We start from the raw sequence: 17,001 nt of genomic DNA, 5'->3' as shown, positions 1-17,001 counted from the left end.
AGCATATGTCTGCTCCAAAGTACTGTACAGTAGCGTTAAGCTGCTAGCGAACAATGTCTAAGATGTTAGTTGAGAGAACATCCCCAAACGGTTATGGTTCATGTAAACTAGTATTATTACCACTACTAGTGCATAACTAGTCACTCCAATAAATTGTAAAATTGCAAGCTGAGCTAGCCAACGAACGCCAACAAGTTGCCAGGAGCTTAAAATACTGTATCAATGTTGAACAAAACATCCAAACAAGCCATTATAAACTTATTTTATTGTAATCTTCGTAAACATTTGTGAGTGCGCAACCTATTCTTAGTATAGAGGGTTTTCACCGACGTCACGTTCTGGGTGGTAACCCGGATAAGCGGCCATATTGGAGGCACTCGCGGTGTAAACAACTGAACGGAGTACAACCAGAGAATGGCTGTTTATCAATCCGAAGAACGCTGAGAACGCAAGTACATTCTTTTGAAGAACGTTCTGGCAAGCCTCCTTGCGAGAATGGTCTTGCAAGGATGCAAGGACGGAGAATGAATTGAGATGGTTAGGGTTTTCCTGGACTCGCAGCATTATGATAACACTGACTAACTACAAAAATTAGATAACAAAGCTAAAAAATGGTCCGTCTACCTGTAATTTTACATTTTCTGTAGCCCTTGCTAACTTACAGTACCTGTTAACTAGTGTCTGCACTGCACTGACTAGCTAGGTTATCGACAAGTCGGAGCAAATTTACAAATTAGCCGTTACATCAATAAAATAAGAACATTTTCAGCGACTGAACTGCCTATTTCTCGTAACATTTTAATTCAGATACTGATGCTGACGTACCGTTTAGCTGAAATATGAAAAGTAAAAAATTACAGTTGTGAGGTTTGTCCGCCTCGCTTGACATCTTGCAATGACTTCTGGGAAATCAGAAGCGTTCTCGCCAAGCCCCTACCCCTAGCCCCTCGGCTTGAAGCAACGGCCCCGGTGGATGTAGGTGGTATTGCATGTACGGTTAGGTTTCCGACTCTTGCGGTCGTTTTTATTCTATTAACTCCATTCAACATTTTTACAATTTTACAAAACTATCTCCCCCAATAATTTTGGTTTGATTCTCGAACTTGGCTCATACTACTAGCTTTTTCATAGAATAATTTTTCCCAATTTTTGCTAAGTTTGAAACCAATCCGAAATGGGTAAACTAGCAACCCATTTATTTGCTTAGTCAATGAAAGTTGCCTGCAAATGTGCTGGCGGATACTAACAGGGCACAAGCACAAAAGTTCACATTGGCCGATAGCCGATTTACATGAGCTCTCGGAGCTAGGGAAAAAAAGAGCCACTGTTTAAAGCTAGACAGGAAGACACGGAAGTGGAAAGATGGCTGCGTCCAGTCTCGCGCTCTCGCTTGCCACACTGCGCCACTGAGCACTTTTCATAGAAATGAATGGGGACGCCATCTTGGAAGACAAAAGTAGCTTACTCTAGTTATATTAACTCTATGGTTCTCGCTGGTCAAGTCACCATCCGATGCATCCTCGATAAAAGGGGCGGATCAGGAACATTTCCGGGTATTTTTGGCGTTCTTGGTGACTTGTGTTCTTTGGATTGGAACCGTACTTGGGCAATAAAAGAATAATTCACAATTTTCCTTGAAGACGTTCGGGATACACTTCAGTGCCAGTGCTTTGTTGTGATGCGGAGTGCCTCCAAGATGGCAACTTCCGGTCTGAAGACGCGTCGGTGAAAACCCTCACAATACACGTGGAGGTGGAGCTGACTGTCGCTTTGAAACCACGTCATTAACAACGTCAAATACATGGTGGCAGTTGAAAAAGCCCAACACTCAAATTATATGTGGATACTGCGCTAACATTGTTTCTTAATGCGTAAAGGTAACGTTTCCTAATCTACTGTTAAGATCACAAATACAATTCATGTAAAAACAGACCGCGTATCCATGAACTATAGCTCTAGGTTGGATAGCATAAGGCAGAAAATTTGATAACTTAGCTACCTTTTAGCAAGCTACTAGGCTAGCTGGTCCTGTAGCTAGTCTAAGTTGGTAATGTCAGAGCCTGTTTAAGGATATATATATATCTATATTAGACATTCTCTGGTAATGTACAGTAGTAGCAAATACTTTTGTTGTCCACCAAAATGAGTCTTTATCTTTCAGTAAAGAACCCCGCTACAGTATCGGTTAGTGTAAGGAATGCTCCATGCAAACATGGGGATAGAAATAAAGTGTTGGCCGAAAGAAACCAGGCTGTCATGCCTGTCGGTGCATGGGTGGAAAGTGGACACGATAATACAAGCCCAGACCACAACCATCCAGCTGTAAGTGCTTGGATCGAACGCTTTCATCTAGTTTGTATGCGAACATGTAATAAATTCAGTTAACCATTTCACACGAATAATTACCAACTAGTAATGCACTTTTAAAAATATTTTTTCAAGGTCCGTGCAATTTTAACTGAAGCGCTACAGGTAGAAGTACTGCGGCAAAAAGAACAAAATCTGCAACGGTTTCAGGACGAAGTGCGTCGCCGTGTGGCACAACAAGCACAAATCCTCAAGAGGAGGCAATTGCAGAAGTCATGCGAATCGGTAACTACTTTTGGGCTGTTCTAGGATGACTAATCACTTAATAATATACAAAAATCATATAACAAGTCATTTGTTGTATGTTTTTTTGTTCAACAACCAAAGAGTTTAACTGTGTGCATCCATAGCTTAACAACACAAGCGTGACCAAACTTAACAAAGGCACTTTATTGTTTGTTCTTCAAGGTGGAGCGAGAGGGCAGAGTTCTGCAACAATCAAGTGATGCAGCCCAATGCTTCACCCCCAGAAAAAAATGTTTTCCTTCTTACCCTCATGGGGAGTTGGCTATCTGTAGTCCCAACTCATGTTGGGTCGAAGCAAGCCGCCGCGAGTACAGCGAGAGAGAGTACGGCACACAACTAGCAGATCTGCGCAAAAATCAGGTGGTGAGAACAATTTACATTTAGTCATTTAGCAGACGCTCTTATCCAGAGCGACTTACAGTAAGTAAAGGGACATTCCCCGAGGCAAGTGGGGTGAAGTCAAGTTGCTTGCCCAAGGACACAACGTCATTTGGCACGGCTGGGAATTGAATTAGCAACCTTCTGATTACTAGCCCAATTCCCTAACCGCTCAGCCACCTGACTCCCACAATTTTATATAGCGGGACAAGTGATCCCTAACTGCGTGACAAATAAAAGGTGTGGCGTGTGAGATCTGTATTGACTTTTGAACATGCCATTGTACAACTTCTCTCGCTTCAGCTTTTACTTCTCTTACTGTCTCTCTTTTAACATGCATTGTAACTTTAGCGCTGATTTTCGTGAGGTGATTTAAATAACGCCTGTTTGGGACTTTCCCAGCTGCGCCAAGCCAGCGCAGTATGTGTTCATTGAAGTAACGGTTGCTTCATCAGTATTTAATTTTAAAAAAAAATCTGAGAAATGTATCTAGGGCCGGATATAACCTTGACGGACCGAGTTCGGCCAATTGTGTACCCCTGGACTACATAGCCTGCCTCAAATGGAAAACATACTAAATGCTTACTAACTGTTGGGTCTGTCTGTCTCATGAAATTTATTTTAAGCTGAGTCATGTCATGAGAAAAGTGAGACACAGACTGGCCGCCTGTCAGACAGTCAGTGATGGGGAAGTGATGTCAGAGCTTCCAGGAGGACTGTGGAAAGTCTCTCCGACCAGAGATGTGAGTGAGCCGCAGCATCGTCATTTCAAACAACATTTCAAGTTTAAATTGAGACTCTCCCCTTGTTGTAGGCTGAATTCTCATATTTTCCTTCTCAATGGACAGAAGCCTTTTTCCAGTTTCATGAGAGAGGCAGGGGAAGAAAAGGAGGAAAAGGAACAAGAAGAGGAAGGGGAGGGAGAAGATGAAGATATTCCTCTGACTGGGCAGCATGACTGCCCTCTTTTCCAACAGAACGTTGATCCCTGCGAGGGCCAAGTAAACAAAACGGTCACCTTTGACAGTAATCCGGTAATCTATTAATTGCACTCACTTCATCCAAATGTTGTCCCTATTTTAATTTCACTGTTTCCATAATGTCCTGAAACAATGGTCATGTTTAAAACATTTTCATTAAATAATTATTCTAGGCAGTGAGTTGTGAGTGAGTCGATGTACTCAAATTAAATGCTACATCTGTGTTTAACATAGAGACAATGCTAACAATATAGCTGCAAGCAGCAATGTGGTGGCCAAGCAGGTCAGATGACCCAGAAGAAACTTTCGACATCTAGTGACTGCGGCGTACCTGGCTTCCACTGTAAGCAGTGGCTTACAGTCTCGCTAAACAGAGAATCAGAGACATGAAAAGCTTGTCAACTTTGGCTGGATTCGAACCTCTGACGTTGACGTTTCCAGGACACCAATTTCTCCTAGTGAGCTATTCTCAGTGCTTGAAATCACAGATTTCAGTTACTGGGTAAAAATATTAGCAGTTTTTCCTGTGGCAAGCGTGGTCAGATTTGGCCCAAGTTTAAACAGCTGTAATTCAGTTATATTTTGACATGTCACAGTGATTGTGGTCTGAAGATAATCTGTGCCAAATTAGGTGAATTTTTGATATTCACCAAAAACGTTTAATTCATTCATTCAGAATGGAGTCCACATCAATTCAGCTGGTATCACTATTTAACATGTGTCAGACATGGGATCGCCCCCTAGCGGTTAGATGACACAACCTTTTGTGGACCTCTTTGGAACAGGGTCCCGAACACCTGTACCAAGTTTGATGTCAATTCAGCACATATTTCCTGAGATATGATCTCACTTCCTGTTTTGGCAGCTTCATAGCCGACTTTGATCAGCTTTACCGGAAAAACAGTTTTGAAAATCAAAAACCATGTGAAAGCGTTTGTGAGGCTTGATTTTTGCTTGTTGCAGAGCCACCTAGAGGTGAAATGGCATGACCTATTTTGGACCTCTTTAGAACAGTGTCCCTAGTCCCTATACCAAATTTGGTGTCAATGATAGATATGACCTCACTTCTTTTATGGTGGCTTGGTTGACGACTTTGTTTGGCTGTTCCAGTCAAAAGGTTTAGATAATCAAAAAAACATGTGATGTCTTTTGTGTGGCTTGGTCTGAAGATGATCTGTGCCAAATTTGGTGAAGATTGGACACACCTTATAGGAGAGGTAGCAAAAAAACGTTATATTCGAAATGGCGGCCACATCAATTCAGCCACATCAATTTGACTAACAAACGGTTGCGAAAATCAAAGCTCCAGGGGATGATTTTTGTGAGGCTTGGTCTGAAGATCATCTGTGGCAATTTTGAAGAAGATTCGACAAGAATTGTAGGAGGAGTAGCTTTTCCTTTACATTCAAAATTTCGGAGAATCTATAGAACAGGGTATGATGTCATGGAGTGCGTTGAACTCGTCTTGATCCAGGGAAATCAACGATACCTCATTTTGGACAATGGGGCATATGGTTCAAAAGTAACATGTGTAAACACACCTTCAACTTTGACCCATTGGTGGCGCTAGATGGTTGGAATGGGAGACTTGAAACTTGGTGAAATTGATGAGGGGACTGGTCTCAAAGAGTGTGCCAAATTTCACATTTTCTGACAATGTGGTTCTAGGGGCTGCCATAGACTCCCATGGCAGAAGAAGATGTGTAATAATAATAAATATAGCTGCAAGCAGCAATGTGGTGGCCAAGCAGGTCAGATGACCCAGAAGAAACTTTCGACATCTAGTGACTGCGATTTACCTGGCTTTCTTTGCAGTGGCTTATAGTCTCGCTAAACAGAGAATCAGAGACATGACAAGCTTGTCAGCTTTGGTTGGATTTGAACCTCTGACGTTGCCAGGACACCAATTTATCCTAGTGAGCTATTCTCAGTGCCGGAAATCAGATTTCAGTGACTGCGTAAAAATATAAAGAATTTTTCCTGTGGGAAGCGTTGTCAGATTTGTCCCAAGTTTAAACAGCTGTAATTCAGTCATATTTTGATATGTCAATGTGATTGTGGTCTGAAAATGATTTGATTACATGTCCATGAAAATAGGAGCAACGGCAAACGAGGAGTTCAAAAAAGTATGTTTTTATGAAAATTCCAAATGGCCGACACCCAAAATGGTGGACATGGGACAATGTGATATATTTCGACTTGGTATGCCACGTAGAATCAGAAGAGACCAATCTTGTGATTTATGACAAATCTGTTCAGAAGTTATGATGCAAGAAATCCGATGCACTGGCTAGATGTAGATTCACTATATCTACAAAGCACAATAAATCGGATTCTTCATGAGTATAAATCCCCTGAGAATGAAACATTATCGTGGCCATTATGATTATACTGCTCGACAGCTACTGTCACATACCTGGCTTCACTAAACAGATAAACCAGTATCATGACATGCCTGAGACTTTGCCTGGATTCGAACCTACGACCTTGCACTTCAACGGAGCCAGTCTATCCCAGTGAGCCATTATCAGCACTGGGAATTGCTGTGTACAGTTACTGAATACAAAAAGGAAGCCGTTTCTCCTGTGGCACGCATGGTCAGATTTGGCCCGAGTTTAAACAGCTGTAATTCAGTCATTTTTACATGGCAAGGTGATTGTGGTCTGAAGATAATCTGTGCCAAATCTGGTGAATATTGGATACATTGTGTAGGAGTAAGGAAAAAAGTTTTATTCATTCATTCAAAATGGCGGCCTCATCAATTCGTCTGGTATCACGCGTTAACATGCATCAGACGCGGGATCTCCTAAGATATCACGAGACATAGGAATTGCTTAAATACGCCAAACAAATCAACAGTTATTGGTCAAAACACAATCCTACCTATTGTAATGCCCCCTAGAGGTCAAATGACACTACCTGTCTCAAACCTCTTAATAAGAGGGCCTTGAGTCCATACACCAAGTTTGGAGTCAATGCATCAAAGCTTGGCTAAGATATTACCTCACTTCCTTTTTCCGGATCAGTTGCTCAATTTGATTGGCTGTAACTAACAAACGGTTGCAGAAATCAAAACGCCATGTGATGTCTTTTGTGAGGCTTGGTCTGAAAATGTTTGCCTATTGCAGCGCCACCTAGAGGTGAAATGGCATGACCTATTTTGGACTTCTTTAGAACAGGGTCCCTCGTCCCTATACCAAATTTGTTGTCAATGCAGTAAAGAGGTGCTGAGATATGACCTCACTTCTTTTATGGTGGCTTGGTTGACGATTTTGATTGGCTGATGACTTTGATTGGCTGTTCCAGTCGAGTGTAGAAAGTCTAAAAAACATGTGATTTCTTTTGTGTGGCTTGGTCTGAAGATGATCTGTGCCAAATTTGGTGAAGATTGGACAAACCTTATAGGAGAGGTAGCGAAAAAACGTTATATTCAAAATGGCGGCCACATCAATTCAGCCACATCAATTTGATGTGGCTGTATATAACAAACGGTTGCGAAAATCAAAGCTCCAGGGGATAATTTTTGTGAGGCTTGGTCTGAAGATCATCTGTGGCAATTTTGAAGAAGATTCGACAAGAATTGTAGGAGGAGTAGCGAAAAAACGCTTTTCCTTTACATTCAAAATGGCGGAGAATCTATAGAACTGGGTATGATGTCATAGAGTGCGTTGAACTCGTCTTGATCCAGGGAATCCAACGATACCTCATTTTGGACAATGGGGCATATGGTTCAAAAGTAACATGTGTAAACACACCTTCAACTTTGACCCATTGGTGGCGCTAGATGGTTGGAATGGGAGACATGAAACTTGGTGAAATTGATGAGGGGACTGGTCCCAAATAGTGTGCCAAAATTCACAACTTCTGACCAATTGGTTCTAGGGGGCTGCCATAGACTCCCATGGCAGAAGAAGATGTGTAATAATAAGAATAAGAATAAGAATACGTAGAAACACTTAAGGTGGCTTCGCCGCTTCGCGGCTTGGCCACCAATAATAATAATAAGTAGAAACCCTCAGGTGGCTTCGCCGCTTCGCGGCTTGGCCACCAATAAATATAGCTGCAAGCAGCAATGAGGTGGCCAAGCAGTCAAATGACCCATAAAACACTTAAGAAATCCTTAGAACAGGGTTGCGAGTGCATGCAGCAAGTTAGGTGTTAATCCATCAAACATTTGCTGAGATACGACCCAACTTCCTGTTTGCTGGCTTAATGGCACATTTTGATTGGTTGTACCGGGCAAACGGTGCTGAAAAAAATAAAATAATTTGATGGCCTTTGTGAGGCTTGGTCTGAAGATATAATCTCTGCCAAATTTGGACAATATGTGTAGGAGGACTACAGAAAAAACGTTTTTCAATGAATTCAAAATGGCGGCCGCATCAATTCGGCTATTATCACAAATGATGATGGGTCACACAAGGGACGTCCCAAGACATTATGAGACAAAGGAATCAGTTAATAAAGGCAAACAAATCAACAGTTATTGGCCAAAACACATTTTTGCCTCCTGCGGCCACACCCAGTAATGATATGACACCAAATTAATTGGACAGCATCACAAGAGGGTTCCGAGTCAGCATACCAAGTTTGGTGTTGATTTCTCAAAGATTAGCTGAGAAATGATTCAACTTCTTGTTTGGTTGCTTTGTTACCGATTTTGATTGGCTGTACCGGACAAACAGTTTTGAAAATCAAATATCCTTTGATAACTTCTGTGAGGGTTGGTCTGACGATGATCTGTGCCAATTCTGTTTTTTTTTCCCAATTCTTGTGCCAAGATTGGGAAAAAATTGTAGGAGGAGTAGGCTTTCAAAGATTTTTGATAAAACCGGAAATGGCGGAAAATCTATATAACCAGAAATTGACGTCATAGGGTGTGTTGAACTCGTCTCGATCCAGGGAATCCAACGGTACCTCATTTTTGAAAATCGGTCATACGGTTCAAAAGTTACGTGTGTAAACACAAGTCCAACTTTGACCAGTTGGTGGCGCTAGAGTGCCCAAGTATGGGAAATGAAACTTTGTGAATTGGACCAAGGGACTGTCCCCAATGAGTGTGCCAAATTTCATAACTTTCGACCAAGCGCTTATGGGGACTGCCATAGACACCCAGTCCTAAGAATAATAATAATAAATATAGCTGCAAGCAGCAATGGAGGGGCCAAGCAGTCCAGAGCAGGACAAGGCCTCCATAGCACTTGCGCAACAATTAAGTCACAACAACCTGTTGCACTCATGCAACACGCCAAGTTTGGTTGAAATATCTGTTTGCGTTCCAAAGTAGTGATTGTTTACAGTGTTTTTTTCTGGTATAACACCGCAGGCCTCCTCTGCTCCTCGTGGGAACGATGGAACCCAAGTTTGGTGACAATCGCACAAATGGTTGCTGAGTTACGCTCTCACGTGTCTTTTCCGGCTTCGCCGCCGCCTTTGATCGTCTCTACCGAACAAACGGTTTGGAAAATGGAAAATCCGCATGACACCTTTGTGAAGCTTGGTCTGAAGATCATCTGTGCCAAATTTAGTAAACATTGGACAACATTTGGGGCGTGTGAAAGGTTTTTACCTTTTTCCATGAAATCCAAAATGGCGGCCGCGTCAATTCGGTTGTTATGAAATATTATCGATGGTCAAGCATAATATCTCACAAGACATCAACAGACAAAGAAATTACTTTATTAAGGTAAACACTTCCAACAGTTATTAGCCAAAACACGTTTATGCTTCCGGCCACGCCCCCTTTTAGTCACATGACACCATTTTTGGAGGACATACTCAGAATAAGGTTCCGAGTAGGCATATCAAATTTGGTGTCACTGCCTCAAAGAACTGCTGAGATAAGACTTCACTTCCTGTTTGGTGGCTATTCTGATGATTTTGATTGGCTCTCACGGACAAACGGTTGTGGGGATCAAAATTCTCTACCATAACTTTTGTGCGGCTTGGTCTGAAGAGCATATCTGGTAATTTTGAAGAAGATTTGACAAAAATTGTAGGAGGAGTAGGCTTTCAGAGGTTTTTGATAAAACCGGAAATAGCGGAAAATCTATATAACCGGAAATTGACGCCATGGTGTGCATTGAACTCGGCTTGATCCAGGGAATTCAATGGTACCTCATTTTTGAAAATGGGTCATACGGTTCAAAAGTTGCGTTTGTAAACACAAGTCCAACTTTGACCCGTTGGTGGCGCTAGAGTGCCCAAGTATGGGACATGAAACTTTGTGAATTGGACCAGGGGACTGTCCCCAATGAGTGTGCCAAATTTCACAACTTTTGACCAAGCGCTTATGGGGGCTGCCATAGACACCCAGTCCTAAGAAGAAGAATAATAAATATAGCTGCAAGCAGCAATGGAGGGGCCAAGCAGTCCAAAGCAGGACATGGCCTCCATAGCACTTGTGCAACAATTAAGCCATAAAAACCTGTTGCACTCATGCAACACACCAAGTTTGGTTGAAATATCTGTTTGCGTTCCAAAGAACTGAGTGTTCAAAGTGTTTTTTTTTCTGGTATAACACCACAGGCCTCCTCTGCTCCTCGAGGGAACGATGGAACCCAAGTTTGGTGACAATTGCACAAATGGTTGCTGAGTTACGCTCTCACGTGTCTTTTGCGGCTTCGCCGCCGCCTTTGATCGTCTCTACCGAACAAACGGTTTGGAAAATGGAAAATCCGCATGACACCTTTGTGAAGCTTGGTCTGAAGATCATCTGTGCCAAATTTAGTAAACATTGGACAACATTTGGGGCGTGTGAAAGGTTTTTACCTTTTTCCATGAAATCCAAAATGGCGGCCGCGTCAATTCGGTTGTTATGAAATATTATCGATGGTCAAGCATAATATCTCACAAGACACCAACAGACAAAGAAATTACTTTATTAAGGTAAACACTTCAACAGTTATTAACCAAAACACGTCTATGCTTCCCGCCACGCCCCCTTTTAGTCACATGACACAATCTTTGGAGGACATACTCAGAATAAGGTTCCGAGTAGGCATATCAAATTTGGTGTCACTGCCTCAAACAACTGCTGAGATATGACTTCACTTCCTGTTTGGTGTCTATTCTGCTGATTTTGATTGGCTCTCACGGACAAACGGTTGTGGGGATCAAAATGCTCTACCATAACTTTTGTGCGGCTTGGTCTGAAGAGCATATCTGGTCATTTTGAAGAAGATTTGACAAAAATTGTAGGAGGAGTAGGCTTTCAGAGGTTTTTGATAAAACCGGAAATAGCGGAAAATCTATATAACCGGAAATTGACGCCATGGTGTGCATTGAGCTCGGCTTGATCCAGGGAATCCAATGGTACCTCATTTTTGTTAATCGGTCATACGGTTCAAAAGTTGCGTGTGTAAACACAAGTCCAACTTTGACCCGTTGGTGGCGCTAGAGTGCCCAAGTATGGGAAATGAAACTTTGTGAATTGGACCAGGGGACTGTCCCCAATGAGTGTGCCAAATTTCACAACTTTCGACAAGGGCTTATGGGGGCTGCCATAGACACCCAGTCCTAAGAATAATAATAATAATACTAACAATAACAATAGGTGCCACGCAGCTTCGCTGCTTGGCCCCTAATAATAATAATAATAATAATACTAACAATAACAATAGGTGCCTCGCAGCTTCGCTGCTTGGCCCCTAATAATAATAAATATAGCTGCAAGCAGCAATGGAGGGGCCAAGCAGTCCAGAGCAGGACATGGCCGCCATAGCACTTGCGCAACAATTAAGTCACAACAACCTGTTGCACTCATGCAACACGCCAAGTTTGGTTGAAATATCTGTTTGCGTTCCAAAGTAGTGAGTGTTCAAAGTGTTTTTTTTCTGGTATAACACCACAGGCCTCCTCTGCTCCTCGTTGGAACGATGGAACCAAAGTTTGGTGACAATCGCACAAATGGTTGCTGAGTTACGCTCTCACGTGTCTTTTGCGGCTTCGCCGCCGCCTTTGATCGTCTCTACCGAACAAACGGTTTTGAAAATGGAAAATCCATCTGACGCCTTTGTGAAGCTTGGTCTGAAGATCATCTGTGCCAAATTTTGTACACATTGGACAAAATTTGGGGCGTGTAAAAGGTTTTTACACTTTTCCATGAAATCCAAAATGGTGGCCGCGTCAATTCGGTTGTTATGAAATATTATCGATGGTCAAGCTTGATATCTCACAAGACATCAACAGACAAAGAAATGACTTTATTAAGGTAAACACTTCAACAGTTATTAGCCAAAACACGTTAATGCTTCCGGCCACGCCCCCTTTTACTCAAATTACACCATTTTTGAAAGACATACTCAGAATAAGGTTCCGAGTAGGCATACCAAATTTGGTGTCACTGCCTTAAAGAACTGCTGAGATATGACTTCACTTCCTGTTTGGCGGCTTTTCTGCAGAATTTGATTGGCTGTACCGGACAAACGGTTTTGAAAATCAAATATCCTTCAATAACTTTTGTGAGGCTAGGTCTGAAGATCATCTCTGATAATTTTGAAGAAGATTTGACAAACTTTGTAGGAGGAGTAGGCTTTCAAAGGTTTTTGATAAAACCGGAAATAGCGGAAAATCTATATAACCGGAAATTGACAGTTACTTCATTTTTGAAAATTGGTCAGCTTCGCTGCTTGGCCCCTAATAATAATAATAATAAGTAGAAACCCTCTAGGTGGCTTCGCCGCTTCGCGACAAAAGACAATTGCTAACATAAACAACACTAACATAAAGACTAAGCAGGACAATAGCCTCCCTGCTTGCCGCTCTATACAAGTGTTTATGTTGGTAGTTTTTGTCTTTACAGGTGTGTGAGAGGCTGTTGAAAGAGCCCTACCCATCCGGTACTAACCTTGGGTTCAGCACAGATTACAGGGCAACACAGGTTCTCTGGCCACAAGACGACCAGGAGGAACTAAAAAGACAGGTAATCCTAAAGTCTTTGCTTTCTTGGTAGTACCTAACATAAGAAAAGTATGGACCAAGTTGTGTCAGGTTTTCGGGTTACATTTTTTCAATTGTCCTAGCAACAGGTCTGATTACCTCTAGTATTAATGACAAAATATATTAAATTACAGCTCTACCCCCAACCCCCTGTTCCAATTGGAACTCTATGTTGCACAGTAAGATGTTATAGTGCCTTATATTTGTCAACAGAGGTGATAAAGACAACCCAGTTGCATCCAGATAATACATAGTTAACGGTACAATTCACCAACATTTTCATCACATTTTTTGTGATCATGGTCATATGTTATTTAAATGTCTCCCAATTTGATTTGAATCCTGGCACTGACACATTTTCATGGTCATGCCTCGTAGCGTCAGTCTCAGTTTCTGATGTATCGGCGCCTCTTTATGGACAATGAAAGAGAGCAGGTGAAGGAGCACCAGCGACACAGGAAACACCTGAAGAGAATTGCCAGGTGCAGAAACACAGCCACATATTCTTGGTTTCCTGTCTCCTTAAATTCTGGCAGATCTCTAACCTTTTCTTCTGTCTATTTCTTATTCTTGAAAATGTGTTTTATGGCATTTCAAAGCATGTACTGCACTTCAGTGCTCAACATGGATTTATCAAGATGAAATGATTATGTGAAATGCATAGGTATTTATGTTGTATAAATTATGCAACACATTGCACGTGAAAATACAATGTCTTCCACAATAGGATCAAAGCAGAAAAAGAACAGATAAGACTTGAAGAAGAGCAGAAAATTGAGAAGATGCGGCAGCTGAAAGATGACCGATTAGAAATGTCCAAGAGGGAGTTTCTGATCCTGCAGCGTCTGAGGCTGGATGAAGAGGAGAGGGCAGAAGCCAAGCAGAGACGAGAGAGGGCAAGGAAAACCAGAGAGTCCACCAGGTAGCTTTCTAAGCTCTTTTACCATTACATCCACTTGCACTTTTCAGGAAAGTCGAATTGTAGCAGTAACACAAAGTTATGAACACAGGATTTGTATCTTTACACCATCTTGTTCTGGTCAACAGTGTTACAGTTAATTACTGAATAATTAATGTCTATATTGCTAGCAGTGCCGGTCCTTGCACATTCGGCGCCCTAGGCGAGATGCACATTCGGCACCCTAGGCGAGATGCACATTCGGTGTTCAGACGGACCGCCACTGCTAGTCGAGGTGCAAATCGAGGTTCCCCCTCCCGCTCAGGGCCGCAAATCGGGGTGCCGCCCCCCAACCTCAACACGGATATGTGACTTGGCGCCATCTGCTGGTGGTGCGGGACGGTTAATTAATGGATGAACTTCGGAATTTGCTGCCCCCCTCTTAATGCCGCCCTAGGCGGCTGCCTATGTGAGATGGGTATGGCTGCAGCCTGCAGCCTCCCGTCTCATGCCCTCCCGTCTCATGCCCTCCTGTGTCATGCCCAAGCTGTCCAACGGTAAATTCAGAGGGTCAAAAATACTAAATCGTAAATACTAAAGTATTTTACGGATGGAGTTAAAGGTACGTTCGTGAGCACGTTTGTTGCAATAAATTAAAAAAACTTGAAATTGAATTTATTTTATCCATATAGTTTGCTGATTTCTGGATGTTATTGTTCCGTCGCTAATGTTAACGTATATTTGATGAAACCTGCGATGACCTTCATTTTAAAACTGCATCAGCGTTTTATGTTGACATTTGTTATCGAATATTAGCTAATGTTACCTTGAGCAATTAATGGTTGCAGACTTTGATGGTTTCTTTTTGTGATTTTACTTAAGGTACACATCAGTGTCTTTAAAAAAAAGAACACACCGCAGGTGACAAAATGCACGGTGTGCTGTGCCGACCATCATTGTCCCCCAACCGTCGTGGTTGTGCCTAACCTTAACCTCGACCTTTGCTACGACTCCTGGCCTTAAACTAATCCTAACCTCAACCGTCGTTGTGACGCCTAAACTGAACTGGGCCTCCCAGGCTGCAGCCGTTGAATGGATTTTTAGTTTGTAGTCTAGCAAAAAAAAAAACATGTACACCAAAGTAGGAAGGAGAAATAGCGGACCAGACAAGCTTTTATTTTGAAAAGTAGAAGCATGAGACGGGAGGGCATGAGGCGGGAGGCTGCAGCCCTACACTCTTGGCCTATGTCGCCTATGCCTAGGACCGGCCCTGATTACTAGAAATACTAAATGTCCAACTCGTCTGTGATTACTTGTAAATCTTACACAATCAGTTATGGTTACAAAATAATTGCTAAGATCAGAGCCTGTGGTTTGGTTTGAACAACACGCGATCCGTTCGCATGCATGCATACAAACATATAAATGTGAGTGTCCCCGTCCCACTGTGTAAATGTTTTTGTTGTTTTTGTGTGGTTTGATAGGTACATTGAGGCTCTGCAAGCCCAGATGAAGGAGAGGATTGTCCAGGAAAAAGTAGAGCTCCCCCATCTGTGTTGGTGTGGAGACAGCTTCTGGGACTCCCACCCTGACACCTGTGCCAACAACTGTGTATTCTACAACAACCCGAAAGGTACAAACTCTGCAAATATTGCTTTTCAGATCCCATTCAGACTATTGCCCCATGTTGTTTCAACATGCAGTCAAGTTTACGTGTTCATTTCACCCTGTGGTTTGTCACGCTTCAATGTTAAAACATATTTTGTAGCACACCCTCAGAGTTCATTAACATGACTATGGCAAGCTTACTGACCTTTAGAATGACCTGAACTTCATGCAAACATGCATAGATGATTTTCTTAGAATAGTGCTCCACCAGTTAACCCAAGCCTATCCAAAAGTTTTAGTCTAGAAAAATCCCAGTAAAAACTAATTGTTGATTGTGGGTTTGAAAGGAGGGGGGATGGTGATTTTGTGTGTTTGTGGTCTAGCCTATGTCCAGGCTCTCCAGTCCGCCTTGTGGAGCTGTGATCTAAAAGAGGGGACAAATATCCTTCATCACAAGGGTTCAGCTCGCAGGATTGCCTCCATACATGTGCTCTCCCCCAGGAAGTGAGCAGAAAACAATAGAAAGTCATCCCACCAGAACCCCAAAGCAGACGTTTATAAATCCTTTTTTGTTTAGTTTTATGTTCCTCAAATTAATAATGACCTTAAGTGTACCATTAATGTTTGTAGAGGGATGTTATTCTTGCTGTGTGATTTAATCATACTATTTTATTCTGTTTTGTAGGGGCATCCTTTTTATCTTGCATTTCATGCTCAGGTCACTCATCGTTTGTGTAAAATCACAGCATGTTGATGAATATTGTACACTTAAAAATGTTGTCTCTGCTATTTGTGCTCTTTCAAAAGACAGAAAAAGACAAGTGTCTTTGAGTATTTACAAAAGCGCTATATAAAAATACATAATTATTATTGCAAGTTAAGTAAAAAAAAATGTTTTGGGCAGTACAACAACTTCTGTTTGAGTTGGAGCACACAAGCATCATCAGTGCATATTTATAATTGCACTAAATGCATAAAAATAAATTTGATGATTAAGATTGACATTGTTGCCAGAAAATACTAAATATTTGTTATTATTACACTTCACAGGTACATGGTTGATTAAAGTTTTAATTGATCCTCACTTTTTCAAAGGTTTTTCTTTCCTTTGTCCCCTTCAGTGCATTTTGTGTAGTTTGATTTGAAGGATATGAATTCAAAATGCAAGATTTATATAACATAGATTGCGCTCTGACATGCTCCATTGGAAAAATAAATGTGTCAGGTGTAAAAATGGGGAAATGGTTAATAGTCCAGACCACTGTCTATTCTTGCCATTTTATTACTCATGTTTCCCATTGGTTTGTTGGATTGTGGGTAAAACCGTTTCTGTCCAAACAACTTCAAATGAATTACTATAAAAGAGAATAAAAGCATCCATCTTGGAAATATATTATTTCAAAGGCATGTGAATGTGAGATTAATTTCCCTCAAATGTTTCAGTGAACCATACTCAGCTAGTATAAACACACCATAAAGATGTACAGAAAACTTTGCTTGGAACATGTTTCAATACCTTATTCGGTAGTTATAATGCAATTTCAATAGGTAGCCTACGTGTGTTGCTTTACGTGCAGGTCCAGT

At 41.7% G+C, this 17,001-nt stretch overlaps 1 protein-coding gene across 2 annotated transcripts; it reads left to right on the top strand.

Annotated features, from left to right (window-relative positions):
• The first annotated feature begins 1,772 nt into the window (after positions 1-1,772).
• On the top strand, positions 1,773-16,803 carry ccdc15 (coiled-coil domain containing 15). 2 transcript variants are annotated; one of them, XM_047018057.1, is made up of 11 exons: positions 1,773-1,877; positions 2,162-2,322; positions 2,443-2,592; positions 2,776-2,973; positions 3,618-3,734; positions 3,840-4,025; positions 12,775-12,894; positions 13,290-13,393; positions 13,639-13,833; positions 15,294-15,442; positions 15,801-16,803. In XM_047018057.1, the coding sequence occupies exons 1-11, from the start codon at positions 1,868-1,870 to the stop codon at positions 15,923-15,925; spliced, it is 1,515 nt and encodes a 504-aa protein (XP_046874013.1). In that variant the 5' UTR covers positions 1,773-1,867; the 3' UTR covers positions 15,926-16,803. The 2 variants fall into 2 exon arrangements, with proteins under 2 accessions (XP_046874013.1, XP_046874012.1); XM_047018056.1 differs by having other exon boundaries at positions 2,776-2,976; positions 15,801-16,802.
• The last annotated feature ends 198 nt before the right edge of the window (positions 16,804-17,001 follow it).

Source organism: Hypomesus transpacificus, unplaced genomic scaffold (assembly GCF_021917145.1).
Source record: "Hypomesus transpacificus isolate Combined female unplaced genomic scaffold, fHypTra1 scaffold_88, whole genome shotgun sequence".
NCBI lineage: Eukaryota > Metazoa > Chordata > Actinopteri > Osmeriformes > Osmeridae > Hypomesus > Hypomesus transpacificus.
This window is presented reverse-complemented; position numbering and strand designations above follow the sequence as displayed.

Bases quoted from the DNA above. Each gene is read 5' to 3' on its own strand.
- ccdc15 (XM_047018056.1), top strand. The intron at 4,026-12,774 runs GTAATCTATTAA...TTGTCTTTACAG, and splicing joins TCACCTTTGACAGTAATCCG to GTGTGTGAGAGGCTGTTGAA. The intron at 13,394-13,638 runs GTGCAGAAACAC...CTTCCACAATAG, and splicing joins CACCTGAAGAGAATTGCCAG to GATCAAAGCAGAAAAAGAAC.